The sequence below is a fragment of the Tenrec ecaudatus genome, chromosome 5, assembly GCF_050624435.1.
Source record: "Tenrec ecaudatus isolate mTenEca1 chromosome 5, mTenEca1.hap1, whole genome shotgun sequence".
Lineage (NCBI taxonomy): Eukaryota > Metazoa > Chordata > Mammalia > Afrosoricida > Tenrecidae > Tenrec > Tenrec ecaudatus.
Window position 1 is genome coordinate 64,401,706 of NC_134534.1, and position 17,697 is coordinate 64,419,402.

The 17,697-nt window shown below is 41.3% G+C and overlaps 1 protein-coding gene across 2 annotated transcripts; it reads right to left on the bottom strand.

Annotated features, from left to right (window-relative positions):
• Positions 1-2,821: 2,821 nt before the first annotated feature.
• GDAP1 (ganglioside induced differentiation associated protein 1) lies at positions 2,822-16,798 on the bottom strand. 2 transcript variants are annotated; one of them, XM_075549554.1, is made up of 6 exons: positions 16,617-16,798; positions 15,752-15,944; positions 9,108-9,281; positions 6,616-6,710; positions 5,012-5,126; positions 2,822-4,132 (listed from the first exon to the last, which is right to left on the bottom strand). In XM_075549554.1, exons 1-6 carry the CDS (start codon positions 16,731-16,733, stop codon positions 3,750-3,752), a joined length of 1,077 nt encoding a protein of 358 aa, XP_075405669.1. In that variant the 5' UTR covers positions 16,734-16,798; the 3' UTR covers positions 2,822-3,749. The 2 variants fall into 2 exon arrangements, with proteins under 2 accessions (XP_075405669.1, XP_075405670.1); XM_075549555.1 differs by having other exon boundaries at positions 15,897-15,944; positions 16,617-16,708.
• Between the last annotated feature and the right edge of the window lie 899 nt (positions 16,799-17,697).

A 17,697-nucleotide genomic window follows, 5' to 3' on the forward strand; every position in this document is an offset into this window, starting at 1 on the left:
TGTACATCCTCTGCTCTATCCAGACTTGCAAGGTAGAATTCGGATCATGATAGTTGGGGGGGAGGAAGCATCCTGGATCTGGGGGAAAGCTGTATTCTTCATCAGTGCTGCATCGCACCCTGACTGACTCATCTCCTCCCCTAGACCCCTCTGCGAGGGGATTGGGATACCTTCTTGATATATAATTTCTTCTTGATATAAAGCTATTTCTTATGCATATATGAGTGCCACTGGACTTGTTGCTCTAGACAATTCAGCCTAACACACTGAAGAGAATCATGAGTCAATGTTTATGTTGTAAGGAAACTGAAGCCTCTTATAGCTAAGTATTTAGGATACCTAACTTCTGCTGATTTTACCCTTTTTAAGCAACTGGCTTTAGTAATGTCCACTATAGGCTTTGATTTCAAATGAAAATGTTTCTGTGTCTTCTCAAAAAGCTGGCAAAATGAGAACTTTACTTTAAGATTCATATTTACTTTCCAACTACTTTAATTGATCTTACAGGCAGAATAGCATCTTAATGCCATTGATCTCTGTATTACATTCAACAATACCAAAAATCTACAACTCTTGTCAATACCAACAATTATTTATTTTAAACAAGCAAGCAAATTACAACTATCTGCATTTACGGGAAATGATTTCAAAGGCACATAATTACAATAACAATAGTCTTTGTGTTTCAAGACATAAATATACAACATAACTTCAGTGAATTGAGCGTTTTTCTCATTGTTAGTTATACAGAGTTTGCGAAGTGTAGGGCACATCATTCAGTCACCAATGTTCATGAAAAAGAAAACATAGCAAAGTACCTACTTAGTGTATAGTACATGATCAACCTTTTAGCTTGGCATGGTATACTTTTCCACAGCATTAGCAATCAACAGTGTATACACCCCAAGTTTTTTAATGAATGAGTGTTCTGATGAAGATACTCTCACTCCAGACATAAAGGTTCCTAATGTTACAGTCACTTGAAACATCTCAAAGGTTCCCTGAACTTAAAAATTCCCAATAGACTACTGGATGAACAGTGACATCTGGTGGCCATTCTACCATTCTAGAAGTATACGTAGTCACTGTTCTCTCGCTGTCATTAACGCATGCCTCCTGTATAAGACAGGGTAGAACTTCCCCTGTGTGTTTCTGGGAGCAGAAAGCCTCATCTTTCTCCCTGGGAGCAGCTGGTGGTTTCCAACAGCTGACCTTGTGGTTAACAGCCCAATTGGTAACCCACTGTACTACCAGGCTACCTTAAACAGCACTATGACCAAACGAAAACCCAGACATGCTGCACTCCTGCGTCTATGCTGACTCATGTCGACCCCGTTCAGGTTTCTAAAGTTGGAAATCTTCAGGGGAGGAGAGAGCCTCATCTTTCTCCCATGAAGTGACTAGTAAGTTAAAACCATAGACCTTGCAGTTAGTAATCCAATGCTTGCCCAACAGTGTCATCAGGTCTCAGAAAGCACTCATAGGGTACTTGAAACCACCATGATATATCACCTTTAATAAAACACAACCTATTTATTTCCAATGAAACTGTACAAGGAAATCACAACCACATCCAAGTGGGCTCTTTCTGGTCCAGTAATAATATCAAAGGAAAGAAAACCCAGCACCGGGCTCAATGACCTTTTCACAGGTTTTTCTTTCTTCGTATCTGGATTCTTGTTTCTAAATGAGTGAATCAGCTCTGTGGGTTTCAATGAATACATATAAATGTATTTGAGTCAACTAGACTCAAATAATCCATAAGATGATACCACAGTACAAAAAGTGAGACACTATATTGAAAAGCTGGTAAGCCACCCACTGTCAACGAACTGAGTCTGCTCTGGAGGGGTTCATCATTTGGGGTAAACAGAGCAGATCCAATTCATCATGGTGCTCCAAAACAATGGAATTACGAGATGGAGTAAGACTCGTTTTACCATTAAAAAAAAAATCATTGGGTCTTAGGTATGACTGTTTTGTATTGAGAGAAAATCAATACATTCTTGAGCCATTCAGCCTCACCAGTCCGAAGGCCATCTAAACAAGCTCTCTAAGTTCACTGAGCTTTAACTGATCTTCTCTCTCTCTGATACCCGCCTGAAACCTGAGCTTGCTCACCAAGCCTTTACAACCTGTGCCAAAGAAACTCTCTTCCTGGCCCAGGAAAGCATTCCCTGGTGCACAACCCAAGCTGATCATCCGTTGCGGTCCCATGGCTGTCCATGGGGTACACTGAGAAACTGCCTTCCAAATAGAATGGCACACCCCCAAGAGGACTAGACCTTCATGATTAATGAGTTGACATCACTATCCACTCTTGCCTCTCCTTTAAATTAATTGCCAAAGTGCCCTCATGACACAGCGGTTAAAGTGCTGGAACTGCCAACAGAATCGTCGGTGGCGGTCTGCTTTGAAAAGCATCTACAATCTCAGAAATATAGCCGGTCAGTTCCACTCTGTCCTTGCAGGGTTGTTAGGAGTTTTAAAAGACTGGAGGGCAATGTTTTTGTTATTGTTGTCCATTTTGTTTATTTAAATTCATTGTCAAGGGCTAAGACTAGATCTTTCTCTATCCCCCTTTAAGGCTTTGTGCTCGACCATAAAGAGATGCAAGACTGAATAACAGTGACTGTGGTAAATTAGCCTCAAAGTGAAGGTATTTAGTATCTGGTACTCCACATCCCCAACAGGCCCACTCCGACACATGCTGTGATGAACTTCTGGGACACCCCCTCAACATGACCCTTTTGTGCATAAAGAGGGCTGCAGAGGAAAAGCCCCTCCCCCGCTACACCCCAACCCCCCACCCCACCCCACAGTGACTGGACACTATGATCCATAGGAGTGATGGCTCAGAAGCACCATCAACTTCAAGAACCATGAGGAAAAGTAAGGAATCACTTCAATTACTTAAGACTTTAACATAAACGCTACGCAAGCATATTCCTGTAGGCATCTCACAAACAAGTATATATAAGCAGCTAATCTTGTTCGCTTGAGTATGGTTCATATACATGTAAAATGAATGTTGTGGGTAAGTGGAAAGCCTAGGCTTCACTCCAGCCCATGGCCTCCAGTAACCCCCTAGCCTGCTCCTTCAGAGGGGTCTCACTATAAGAGCGTGTATGGGCAACACCCAGAAGGAGAAGGGTTACCGAGAGACAGGCAACTCTGAGTAACTATTGAGGTACTGCCACTTCAATTTCACGGCTCTGCACTATACAGACTACATTTCCCCTTTTTCCCTTCACCCTAGTTCTACCTTAAAATTAGCTCTGGCCTGTTGCTGTCTGAATACCTACACCATGCAACCAAGAGGTCTGGTGAATCCCAGGGGAGAATACCACTCAACATCCAACACTTCCAGACTGTCGTGGATGAAGAGATAGGGGGGAAACACAAGTTATGAACACCCTCTGCTCATCATAAGCACTCCCCTTCAACAATTCAGAACTGGACTGGCACTTCAAGTCACAGGTCTATTCTCTACATGCCAGCATTGACCTATCTTGACCTTGCACATTTTTCAAGAATGGGTTCATTTCAATGTGCAAACATGTAATCCCCAAGCTGCCAGCCCACAAAACTATTTTCATAGTCTGCTCTTCTCACATCAACTACCCAAAGAGTAAAGTAAAGTTTGCCTTGTGCTACGTGCCCAGGATAATTCTCCAGTGGGCCTGGAAGAGTGGACAAGTGTCTAGCTGAATGGTTGGATGACTTGCCACCACCCGATCCCTATAAGCCTAGAAATAATTTGGTCTTGGTCTAAGGGCTAATATCATGTGGCCAAGTCTCTTTCTGAAAAGCATAAAAGCAAAGTATCCCATTCCTGCAAGCAAACCAACCACAAAGGTGGTGCCAAGAACTTTTGGGGCCCTTTTCTTGGCTACCCGGAACGCCGTTGGCAGCACCGCAGAGATTAATATATTGTTGACATGTCCTAAAACCTTGTTAAATGTTTTTCTCTTCAAGACACGCTCGTAATAGGTTTCCAGGTTTGGCCGCTTTCCAGTTCCCCAGTTTCTCCTCGCAAACCCCAGGAACTTCAGCCGATGCAGTGTGACAGCGAGTGATACGTCTGCCAGGGTGAAGGATTCGCCACAGAGCCAAGGCTGCCGGCCCTCTTCTAATCAGAGAAAGGGACAGGGAGAATTAGGCGCAAGCACTGGACAGAGTCCACAGCTGGGGTCTGTGGGTGCAGGGAAGTACAATGGAAACCCCAGTGCATTTTCTTTACAATCACCTCAGAGACTCATTTTGTGTTACCAAAAAAAATGTTTTAAGTTCATGCAAATGTATCCCAAGCTAAGGGAGACTTGTGTGACACCTGTCGGTGACTCAGATCCCCAGGTGAAACAGACTCTACTATTCAGCTCAAGGATTCTGAGGAGCTGAGAGCCAGAGAAGTTAACAGATATTTCCTTCTGGTTTCTGAATACAGCAGGTGTACTTTAGGAAAATCCACCAAGTTGGATTTTCATACTTAGTTGTTTATTTGAGCAGAAGAGAACCCCTTGGGCAAAGCAGGTTTCTGGTCACATGGACTTCAACTTTGTTGTCAGGAAGAGCCGTGCACGGGGTCCACATGAACACACAGGCCCACAGGAGACATGGCTGCCCCAGCCCGCCCTGCAGACATGTGCGGCAAGCACGCCACCTGGGTTTAACTTTTTGATTGAAAGTTGCTCTCCCACCAGCCTAAGGAAAAACCTCGAGGGGCGTTTGCTCAGGTTACTCAACCATATTCACGTGTATAATTACAAAATTTCCAAGTGGGTTTTATAGAAATAATCTCCCAACCATTACTTAAATTGCACAGAAAAAATTCCCTCACCGGTCATATTTTGCTTAGATGCAGATAAGGCTACAATTAGATGCCCAGGTTTTTTCTACTATATTAAAATTACAAAAAAGAATAAAGATGTTTTTGGTTAAAAATAGGATGCTCCTATAAATAAAGTTGGTATTAAAGAAAAAAGAAATATATATAACAAGGAGAATGTACCTGGCGTTTCTTCATTTCTTCTTTGCAATTCAGTTTCAACCTGATCCAGAACTTTCTCTAATTCATCAAGAATTTTCTTCAAATATTTAACATTGTCATGGTCAAGTAGCTTTGACTAATTTTTAAAATAAGGATCAAAAAGAGAGGAAGAGAGAGCAAAATAAATATAAATTCTTAAAGAATTGAAGCCTGTTTATTCTGGACACTTTAAAGAAATAAGATAACATTGTCAAAACAAAAGCAAACTTGGGTACAAGGTTGTGGGACTCCCCAATATCTCCTGTTGGGCCACACGAGTCTGCCAGCCATGGACAGTGACACACAAAACTGCTTCTCATATCCACCGGGCGAACACCATTCCAGTTGAAGGGGCAACTGTGTTAGCACTAGATTACACGCCCTTTGTTAAATAATCCTCCTCACTGCCCTTGGGTGCTGCTAGCAGGCACTGAGATCTGGGGAAATGAAATTTGTGAAAGGGAAGGAAGTGGCGAGGGGAATGGGAAACGACAATAAAAGGGATTTTTCTTTGAGGTGTAACCTCCTTCCAATATAGGGATGTGAAGGAAAGCTTGCTGGGCTTTTTGCTAGGTCTGGATCCTGAATCTGGTTCATTGATCCTGAATCTGGTTCTATGGACTTGAGCCAACATATTGCCTACTAACTCTGGGAATCCTCAGAAGCTTGCAATCTGACCTGCGAACCTTGAATTCATTCAAATCTTTAATTGCAAGTTTGACCTACTGACGTGACCTTGATCCGCCTCTACAGCCACTAGCCTGTGTCCTCCTGCCAAATTTGGATTCATCAGCCTCAACTGCAATGCTTCTCAGAAGAAGGCTCTTGTCTACCATCTGACCCATGGACTTGGAACCTGCTTGGTCTTGGACTAGCCTGCTCCTACATCTGTGTGAGCAATTTCCTGGTTATCAAATTGTGTGGGAATCACTGGTTTAAAATCAAGCCTAAGATCATTCATTAACTTGCTTTTATATTTCATATCTTTCCTTGGCAACAAGTATATATAACATCTGCTTTTTAAACAATTTCTATTAAATTTGAATATCAAATCTAATAATAATTTTAAAAATCAGAGCATAAGCCAAAACTGCACTAACAAATTCTTACTTCTGATGGAATATTTTCTCGATACAGTGGTTATTTTAAAAATAGAAAATTTAATTTTTAATATGGATGTCAAACATGGAATTCAGGACAGTTAAATCCCTCAAGAACAGTAAGTGAGAGTATCCAGATCATGAGGGTAGGTCAAGAAGGGGGGGGGGAGGAAGGAGGAACCCATCACAAGGTTGGATATACAGCCCCCTCCCCCAAGGGGGAAGAACAACAGAAATGTGGGTGATGGGAGATAATGGACTGTGTAAGAAATGAAATAAAAATAACAGTAAAAAATCGATCCAAGATTCACAAGGGTGGGAGGAGCTTATACCAAGGGTTCAAGTAGATAATGATTTTTTGGAAATGATGGAAAACATATGCACAAATATTCTTGATACAATTGAAGTATGGAATGTTCTAAGAGCCCCCAATAAAATGCTTTTTAAGAAAAGGATGTCAAGTGAAGGGAGCCCAGTTTTACTTACTTTAAGGCGCTTTTGCTTTGCGATGTATGCCTCTTGCAAATCTGGATTTTCTTCAGCTAGTTTCTTCAGTTCAGATTCTGTGTTACCTATTTGACCTGATAATAAGAACATTTTTTTAAATAAGGAAAAAATATATTTTCTTCCTTCTATAGAAACAAAGAGAAGAGGAATTAAGACACCAAGTTCAAAGCTGCCTCTCCACCTTGGACTTCCCTCTCATGCCTCAGTTTTCTCATCTACTAAAAGGAAGCGTAAGAGAATCTGCTTCACAGGATGAGACTTAAACGAAAAGCACCATGAAAAGTGCTGGGCACATAACAAGTGCTCAGTGCAGTCTGGTTGTTCTAGTTTCCAATTCTTTGAAAATTTTATGTAATAAATTTCCATTGGAGGGCCAAAGCCTTATTTAAAAAATAATAAATATAGGTGATAGAATTGTAGACAATGAAGACAAATGTGTGCATAAGCAAATGTGGCAAAGAAAGCTGATGGTGCCTGGCTATCAAAAGATATGGCATCTGGGGTCTTAAAAGCTTGAAGGTAAACAAGCAGCCATCTAGCTCAGAAGCAACAAATCCCACATGGAAGAAGCACACCAGCCTGTGTGATCACAAGGTGTAGAAGGGACCAGGTATCAAGCATCATCAGAACAAAAAATTTTACCATAGTGAATGAGTAGGAGAGTACGGAGTGGAGACCCAAAGCCCATTTATAGGCCATGGAGATCCCCTTGCAGAGGGGTCTCGGGGAGGAGACGAGCTAGACAGGGTGTGATGTAGCAACAATGCAAAATACAACTTTCCTCTAGTTCCTAAATGCTTCCTTCCCCCCATTCCGCCCCGTACTATCATGACCCCAATTCTACCTTGCAAGTCTGGCTAGACCAGAGAATGGACACTGGTACAGTTAGGAACTGGAAACACAGGGAATCCAGGGCGGATGATCCCTTCATGACTAGTGGTGATTGGCAATACTGGGAACATAGAGGGAGGGTAGGTTGGAAAGAGGGACCCAATTACAAGGATCTACATGTGACCTCCTCCCTGGGGGACAGACAACAGAAAAGTAGGTGAAGGGAGACGTCGGACAGGGCAAGATATGACAAAATAATAATTCATAAATTATCAAGGATTCATGAGGAAGGGGGGAAGCGGGGAGGGAGGGGAAAAATGAGGAACTGATGTCAGGGCCTAAGTGGAAAGCAAATGTTTTGAGAATGATGAGGGCAGTGAATGTACAAATGTGGTTTACATAATTGATGTATGTATGGATTGTGATAAGAATTGTATGAGCCCCTAATAAAATGATTAAAAAAAGAATTGTAGCCAAAACATACGTTTCAAATCATATAACCAGTATTTGTAGGAAATAAATGGAACAAGGGGTATGGGAGAAGCAGGTGGAGATAGGAAGGGAGAGAAAGGGAGCAAAAAAGACAAGGGAAGAAGAGGAAAATGTATGGAGTAAGAAAATGGCAAGGAAGAGGGTAGGAAAGGTGAGAAAAGACAGTAGGAGGTATATCAAAAAGAAGTATAACTGGCTGGATAGGACAATGGAATGGAAAGAACAGTTTTGAGATGTAAAGGACTTGAATTTGAAGTCTAACTCAGTCACTGATGAGTAGTGTGGCTTTGGAAAAGCTCCTTAAACTTTCATAGACTCATTTTATTATCTTAAAATAGGGGATGGAAGGAAATGATCAAATTCCAATGAGGTGTTGTGAAGACTAAAGATCTGTGATCAGTGGAGTGGAGGTATTGATCCATAGATGGATGGGAGGATAGACAGATGCTAAAAACGTCTTTAAATTTCTAAGATAGCTCTTCCTAGTAACATGACAGATAGTAGGGCTGCATGTGTCGCTACCAGTCCAGAACCCTAGAATGACATCGTTTGTCACTTGACCAAGAACCCATGTTCCTAGTCAAATAATCCAGAATCTTCTCCTTGACCCTTTTCTTTAATTTTCTACCTTCAACTACTTGCGCTGTAAAGCATGATTCCTTCTGATTTCCATCTCTGTTACTGCCTCTACTCTTTCATGGGAAGAAGAACTTAAAGAGCTGGATATTATCACTCAATCTCAATAAATCTATTATCACTGAATTTAGCAGAACAATTCTTAAGACACTGGACATCGAGCTCATTCATATAATGGAAATGAATACTACAGCCAAACTTATTAAGTCAGTTACGCTTATTCCTAGTCCTTCCCAGATTTCCTGATTCCCAATACCTCTGTCCATGGAGATAGAGTCTTTGATTTTCTACAAGCCATTCTTTGAAATTTATCCAAGTGTGGCCTCAAGACCAAGAGATGAAAAAGTGGGTTTGCAAACAATTAAAGTACTATACCATTCAGTTGAAGCACAGACTAATGAGACTGTTGCATGAACCTCCATGAAGAATTCAACAACCCAGCCTTCTACCAATGACTATTATAAAATTAGGTTTCATAAGAAATGAGGGAATAGAAACAGATTTTCACATACTGCGAATCCTTGTTGTTGCATAAGCTGGGATCATAGAGTCCACGGTTAGTTCAGGGTGCAAAATGCAGCCATGTGTATAAGCATCCATCGGCAAGGAGTCTAGTAGCTCTCGGTAATGTTGCACTCGTGGGTAATACATGCTCTCTTTATCAGGCATTAACCTGGGTGTTTTTTCTAAAATGCACATACAAACACATACACATATTAATTAAAATTTTCGAATGAGATATTACACCCAAAGCAAAGACCAAAAACACAAACATCTCATTATCACGATTTTCAACATTATCTCAAGGCCCTTACAAGAAACCGTCTCTCCAGTTTAGGCCCTCAAAATATGCAAATGGCCTGCTGCACCCAATCAGATCAGACCAGTAGAAATAACCACCTCTATGGAATGGAAAATGCTTTGGACTCAGTTGCACTGCTTGTTCCATCTTGGGAGAACAGTCTCCACCTACTGTATGCACTGCTTTCTTGGTCTGATTATTAGCTCAGAAATCTCTGAGCAACCCGTCCTTATTTTAAGTGTCAACAATTCTGAGTTGGATGTCCTCAACAGAGCATTTCAGACAAGACCTTATGGTGCCAAGCTGATAGAAACAAAATGATTTAGCTGGAGACTCTGGTTAACTAGGAGAAGACATCTTTTAGGCCAGGAGACTATCACTGACTCAATTTCAAAAGAAGAAGAAAACAAAGACAAAGCTCGCTCTCCAAACTGAACATCTAGTTCCCTGTTGAGCAGTCTAATTCTAAACTAAGAAGGAAGACATCTGCTACATAAGCTCCTCAACAGTGGGTTTACAGCACCACAGTAGTCCGACATATGGAAAGGACACGGGGAAGAGTCGCTATGCCACCCAGCCTGTCAACACCAAGATCTAAGGGTTACTCGGATAGACTCTCAGAATCCCAACTATGCTACCCAACTGGGATCCCAGACAACACATAGTAGACATTTCCATGAGAAAAAGTAGGCTGGAAGTCATCTTAGGTCCCTAAAATGAAAGATTTCTTAACCTTTTTAGGCCAGGGATCCATTTGGCATCTTGGTAACTGGATCCCCTCTCAAAACAATGTCTTTTAATGCATAACATATGAGAAATAGAAACTACAAAGAAAATATATCAAAACAGAAGTATGAAAATAAGTTATAAAATAATAATATATGTACTTCCTTTTACTAAGATCTAGTAATATGTCAAGAAACTATCATAATTTCAAAATAGTCATGAGCAGAAATGATATTTCAAGATATCTACATTACTTAATGTTAATGAACACATCAGTGATTTCTAATGGCAACAAAGTCACAGTGCTCCTAATATTGCTGTGGATTATGCCTACATTGGTAAAGAAATGATAAATTTGTTATATGCATACAGTGGTGAAAATAAAGATGCAAATTTTGCCTATAAAAGATCTCAAATGTTTTTTAAGTCTCAAATTCCCTAAATTCTTTTAACAGGCCTTTTAAATTACCTGTTTTCAAAGTATAATCTGAGGGCCCTTAAGTTTTTGTTTTCAACACAGTTTCATTGGTCTATAGTTCACATATCCTAAATTCAATACTTCAATCGAGCCCCTGGTTTTTAAGAGTCTATAAATTCAAAACTATTTTACAATACTAAGATATTAATTTCATTTTTCACTCTTATTTTCTCTGTATGTACAACAGAATATTTCAGAGACTCTGAGACATATAATGACTTCATAACTCTGAAAGGTAATAGACCATGTCCCATGTTTCAATTTTTCTTCATTTTAATTTATAATATTATAAATGTTGATAGAAATGTTAGGATGAGACTATAAAAGGCTTCTGAAGCTAAAAGATTCTAGAGTAACTGTTTTATAAACTCAAAGACCGTGGCTTAATAACCCTGATTTTGCCATAAATAATACATTTCAAAACGCTTCCCAAATTCCTCACTGTATGGGCTACTGGCGCTGGCTGCTGCTCATGGCTTGTCTCCAGAGAGCATGACATTTCATCTTATAAAGTGAACAATGGTAGGTCAAATAATGTCTACTTGCTTTCTGGAGAAGTTCCATCTGGCCAAGCCAGAGTTCTTCAAAGGAGGACAAATGTTTAGGTTTGTGGAAATATTTTTATTCTACTCAGTGCTCCATGACTACAAAAAAACCGCCTTTCTGAAACACTCTGTCATACGGAGTACAAACACCCACTGAGCACAAGCTCCATTCCCTCCTCACTCTCGCTCCTTGTACTCTTCCCAAAACAGCCTGCCCAGCATCCCACGTGCAACGCGCACTGGTCTTCCTCCTGATCACACAAGAGTACCACAGGGGCCACCTGCTCTGGAAACAGCATTTTTCAAAAGATACTTGGGAATTCTCTTCAACTGATACAAGAAGTTTTTCCTCTCAACCCATCTGTTTATCTTTTTTTTAACCTTGGAACAGAGTGCTTCTGCTACCACACTTGAGAGAGAGAGGCCTGTTCCTGGTGTGCCACCTCATTCCCGAGAGGGAATGTCATGGAAGATTCACGGGGATAAAGCAGGGAAACCAGGGAATTGAGATCTCAGGGCTGGTTGTATCCGTAGGGGTGAAAATGTCCATGTACTGGGGACCGGAGGTTTGTGGTCAAGGTTCTCAGTGGTTGATTTTCTGAAGTTGATGGCCAGCCCCTCTTCGACAGTGCTTTGGGTGGACTCAAACCATCAGCCTGAGGTTGGCAGCCAAGCACGTTAACCATGTGCACCACTCTGGGGCTCCACTTCATTAAGTAAATAACTGAATTTTAAATAGAATTGGGACTTCAGAATTAGTATTAATAAAAATGTTTCCTCTAACATAGAATTATATTCCATAATCATATTTATATGAAAATGTAAAATGTAGCTGGATGTCCCTGGGTAGTACAAATGGTTAACACACTCAGCCACTTACTGAAAGGTTGGCATATCGATCCCACCCAGAAGCAACTCAGAAGAAAGTCTTGACAAACTATCTGCTTCCCAGAAAATCAACCATCAAAGGCCCGATGGAGCACACGTCTTCTCTGACACACATGGGGTGTCCATGAATCTGCTTTAAGTCAATTCAACAGCAAATGGGCAAGTGGTAGTACTACCATATCTCAAACTATAACTATTACCTGCTTGGCATACAGGTTTTTAAAATACTGGAAGATTCCAAAGAAATGTGAAATAATTAACATTAAATCTTTTCAGAGATACTGAAAAAGTGCTTTCAAATAAAAAAGCAATTGTTTAACAATTCGTTCTAGAAATCTACCACAAGTAAGGAGAATAATTTATAGTAGTACTTAAAATTTGAACAATTACTTAAACGCACAGTAATTTATCATAAAGCTTCTTGAGCTTTAATAAAGACAGTTAACTGGGGATCTTGTTACAGTGCAGTTTCTAACCTAACAGACGTACAGTGACGCCGATGACTCTGTATTTCTGCTTAACAAGCTCCCAGGGGAGGCTCGGCCCCATGGAGCACACTTCCAGCAGCAAGGATTTATCAAATTCACCTTTCTCCCTTTGTGACACTGGAATGTAATTGGTTTTTTGCCTGGCTGTTTTCCTAATCCCCAGTTTTAAAATTTTAAAATGGCGTGTCTTAATGATAAGTTTGATGACATGTACATGCTTTTTCCCCCCTTCTTCTTCTTCTACTTCATTTCAATACTCTGGAAAAAGACTTCATCTAGACCTGGGGAAGAGACTAGTCTTCGTTTATATCACTAAGTAATCCCTTGCTGTCTTCGTAGTCACTGTACGTTTCAGGTCCCTTCATCTGAATCCTTTTTCAACCCTTTCCAAGGCTTCAGGAAGAAGAAAGTGCAATGAGAGTTGATGTACTTGCGCTTTTATCGTTCCAATCGCTAAAACGGCATCACTTACTCCAAAAGGACGAGTCCAGAAGTCATCTCATCAAGGATGTACAAATGAATGTCACTATCAGACTAAGCGCTAGAATTCCTGATGGCTAACTCCTTCTAATGGGTCTGTCAGAATGAAAGTCTGTAGTTCCTATATGGCCATCTACTGTTTAACCCACGATACCCTTTCTTCTGATTAAACAATAATAAAAGCTCCTAGTACTTTCCTTGATTAGTTATTTCATTGTTAATTTATCAAGACTCAATATATTTGTTTTCTTGTTATTGCAAAATAAAATGAGAGAAAGCCTAAAGAGATTTTAAGAAATAATCACAATTATAATGAACTGTATAATCACAAATATTACTATTTTATAAAGCATATTTTATATCATTGAATTACTTATTGCAGAAAAAATGGAAGGGGAAAGAATGAAAGGGAGGAGAGGGAGGCAGAGAGGGAAAGGAAGAGAAAGCATAGACAATGCTACCAAAAGATTCAAACATGATTTTTCACTTGTGTCTTTTTAAATTTTTAAGTATTTAAAATAGAATTCTAATAGTTATTTTGCTTTACTCAGATTATTACAGTCATGACCCACCCCACCATGAAATACAAATTATTTAACACTTATCCATTTCCAAAAAGCTCAAGGTTAAAAAAATTGTCATAAATCAATTAGTCACCATTTTAAATTTAATACCCAATATTAAATTCATTGGGCTGTGATTTGCACAGTTGGCAGTTTGAAACCACCAGCAGCTCTGCATAAGAACGATTGGACTTTCTACTCCTGAAAAAGTTACAGTCTTGAAAACCCATAGTGGGCAGCTATGAATCAGCACTGACTCAGTGGCAGTGAGTTTGGTTTTTGGTTATATAGGTTTATAAGGCATAGCAAGTAATAATAAAGGAGAAAGCAATTCCTTAGACTCTTTGGTTTGAACCAGTAGTGGCCCTCTTTAATTAAAATTTCTAATCAGGATACTAGGGATTAGCTCATTGCCAATCTATTTCCAGGCGGGGTTTCCCACTTTAGGCCTCACACTCCAGTTTTCCATTAGTACCTCAGACCCATTTCTATTTCTTTAAACCTAGTCATTTCCTTTCTCGGTTATCTTCCAGCAATTTGAGGTTATATTCCGGCTTCATCTTGTCCAATTAACACAACTGGTGATAGAGAATAAGCAGATCTTTGTGCAACTTCTGAGAAGCCTGAGTACAGCCTTCTACTCAATCTTCTCGCAAAACTGTAAGGCCATAATAATTACCTAAACTTGGGCATAATTTCATTCATTCATTTATCAAACTATTCTGAGCACCATGTGCCAGGCACAAAATTAAAGTGAGTGGCGGTGAAGGGGTAAGTAATCAGTTCTCAGTTCCTGCCCTCATGTAGCCTACAATTTACTGGGCAAGAACAGACGTGTTGAAAAATGTTAGCACAGTATGATATGGGAACCCAGAGAAACTGCTCACATGCCCAGTGATTGGCTATGCAATCTTGGGCAAATCCTTTAAGCTACAGTTTACCCTGTAAGCGGCTGTCATATAAACAAATGAGAGAGTGTGTAAGTGGTAATAATTATAGAAGTCGGTCACTGTAGTATAAGGTTTTGTAGATGCAAGATTTGCACCCAGTCCTACTCGGCAATATATATATATATACATATATATTTTTAATTTAAAGGTACATCTCTGTTGAAAACTTCTGTTTTTCTTTACATAAAAAATGGGAATGATTCGTCTACCTCACCTGTCTTGCATGGATCTTTGGAAGGCAGAGTAGAACAGAATTTATAAAATGCTTAACATATTGGAGGCTGTCAATCAATAGTTACTATTTTTAAACACTACACAAATCTAAAGGGCTCTGGTGGCTCTGTAAGTTAAGCATTGGGCTGCTAGCCACAAGGTAGGCAGTTCAAGACCATTAACTCTCTGGAAGAGAAATGAGACTGTCTGGTCCTGTAGAGATTTATAGTTACAGAAACCCTACAGGTAGTTCTACTCTTGTCCTCTATAAGGTGGATATCAGATGGAATCAACTAAACGGCAGTTGATTTAACCCTAAAATCTAAACCCTAAACTCCTTTTAGGGACAATATAAAAATACACACTCTACAGAAGTGGCAAACAAAACCCACCACCATCAAACAGATCCCAACTCAAACTACCCCGTATAGGACTTCCCATGTAGTGACATCTTTCTCTCATGCAGCAGCTGTTGGGTTTGAACTGCCTGTCTTGTGATTACCAGTCCAACTCCTACCAAAGAGCATGCAGAAGCACCAGGGGTACAGAATTCAAAGTATACCAATATATTGTTTACCCTTGCCTATAATTAATTCATCTTTTTTCATCTTATTGTTTTTAAGATGAAGCCACTTAAGGAAATAACCACTTCACTAAACTAAGTAAAATTTATTTTCAGAGTGCACATTTGGAAGCCATATTACAAATTTGACCTTAAACCTAATGAATCACCACCACAAACCAAACATCTGCAGGGTTTTGGGAAAGTATATTTAAGAGGAAAGTTTCAACATTAAAATCTGGAATACAACTTAAATTCTTTTCAATAGAATTATACTGGCTGATGCCAATTTTATGTTGATTTTACTTGCCCTATATATGTGTGCTAATGGAAATGGAAAAGATTTTTACAGACAGAGAGAGAGAGAGAGAGAGAGAGAGAGAGAGAGAGAGAGAGAGAGAAGAGCACATATATTTGTGTTGAAATTAGATCCAAAAAATCACAAATAGCCTTAACATTACCATCCAGGAAAGTCTGTTCAAGATAATCAATGATCTGAGTGGCCTCACAAATAATGTTTTCCCCGTGGATAAGGACAGGCACTTCTCCAGTTGAGTTCAAACGCATAAACCAGGGCTCATTGTGCTCACTCAGGGGCAGACTTACATCATGTTCCTCGCACTTCAATGCCTTTTCAGCAATTACCAAGCGCACCTGCAAGAGTTCACACTGGTTATACACTGGATGCTGGCTTTCAGTGAATTGACCTCCTGGTCCTGAGTTAGTGTTATTTTCAATATTTTTAAACCAACGTATATTTAACCAATCTCTAGAAGTAACAAGTGATGAATAGTTGAGGGTCTTGAGACTTCTCACTCGAAAAGGTTAAAATAAGTAACGGAAACGATTCTTTGTATATTCACTACACCGCTGTCCTCCACCCCTACCCCACCCTCACTGTGCGCCCCAAACCTAGTTCACCATGCGTCCTCCCCCAGACAGGAACCGGAAGTACAGGCGTGTAGAGCCTCGTTGAAGAGTGAGGGGCACCAGAAGGAAAAGGAGCCCTAGGTTACGTGCAGGATCGAAGTGAAAGCGCTTCCGTCGGCCTCGCCCGCCAAGGGCCAGCCAAGGAGGCTTCGGGCACAAGTAATCAAGTGATGCTCTTTCTCCTACGCACTTCAAGAGCGAGGGCCCTGATCACCGCCCGCCCACCTCCCACTGTTCTCCCCGCTCCGCCGACGAGCACCCTCGTCCCCCGGGGAGCCTGGTCCGCGAGGAGACCGTCTCCCTCGGGCCGCGCCCGGGCGGGATCGGCGGGGAGCTGTCCTGGTGCTGAAAGCCGATCGGCGCCGCGGGCCGGCCGGCCGAGGGCGCGGCCTTTACCTTTTGGGAGCTGAAGGAATGCGTCCAGTGGTACAGAATGAGCTTAACCCGCTCGCCCGACGGGCCTTCCGCCATCAGGGGCGCGCCCGCTCCCCGCTCGTCCTGCCTCCGAGCCATTTCGGGGCGCGTGGGCACAGGTAGGCCTCGCTCCTCCGCGCTTCACTGTCCCCACCCACGCGGCGCCGCCGAGCGCCCTCCGGGTCTCCGAGACGCGATCCGGGGCGCGCCGGCGTGGCTGACGCACAGCCCGATGGGAAGTGTAGTTCCGCAGGCGAGAGGGCGGCGGAGCAGCGGAGGCTGCAGGTCTTGCCCAGGAGCGCCCCGGGAATACGCCTGGAGCCCGGAGGTCACCTAGGACCCCTTGGATGTGTTTTAGGAGGTGGGGGGGGGGGAATCTAAACTGAGTCCCTAGTTATTAATGGGTGGCGGCCAATACTGAATGCAAATTTCGGATCGGTTTCGGTTTTAGGGATCTTCGGTTAGGAAGGGAGGTTAATCAGGTATGAAAGTGCAATTAAAACACGTAGGTTCCTCTTGAAAAGAGGCTGTGTCTTCAGTGGAAAAGAAGTTCCCCGTGACAGACAAGCAACAGAGTAAGAATCTGCGAATTTCCGATCGAAGATGCTCCTGTAGCGCCATGGGAAAAAAGAGTCTAATAAAACATTTGAAATCATGGTAAAGTGAAAAATAGCCTACCTGTTTCACTCAAATTTAAAAACAAAACTACCTCGTTACTTCGCCTTATTGGGTCACCATATTCCTGTTTTTAGAACAGAGATAATAATTTTATTTCTCTCAAAAGATGTTGTTTACTTCACTCATAAGATACGTGAGAATAAAATTAAAAATAAACTTTAATGTTCAAACAGCCTGATATGTTGTAGTGTGATGTTAGGTACCATCAAGTCGGCTCCGGTCCTGTGCAACCCTAAGCACAACAGGACGAAATACATCCTCACAATTGTTCCTAAACCTGAGCCCATTGATGCAGCCACTGTGTCGATCCAGCTCACCTTCTTCCTCTCGTTCACTACCCCTCCATTTGACCAAGCCTAAGGTCCTTCTTCTGGGACTGGTCTCT

What these genes read in the sequence shown, in the direction of transcription:
- GDAP1 (XM_075549554.1), bottom strand. Translation starts at nt 16,733, where the DNA reads ATGGCTCGGAGGCAGGACGAGCGGGGAGCGGGCGCGCCCCTGATGGCG. An exon ending in ATTCCTTCAGCTCCCAAAAG is followed by an intron (nt 15,945 to 16,616) that starts GTAAAGGCCGCG and finishes GAACTCTTGCAG; the next exon opens with GTGCGCTTGGTAATTGCTGA. An exon ending in CAAAGCAAAAGCGCCTTAAA is followed by an intron (nt 5,127 to 6,615) that starts GTAAGTAAAACT and finishes TTTAAAAATTAG; the next exon opens with TCAAAGCTACTTGACCATGA.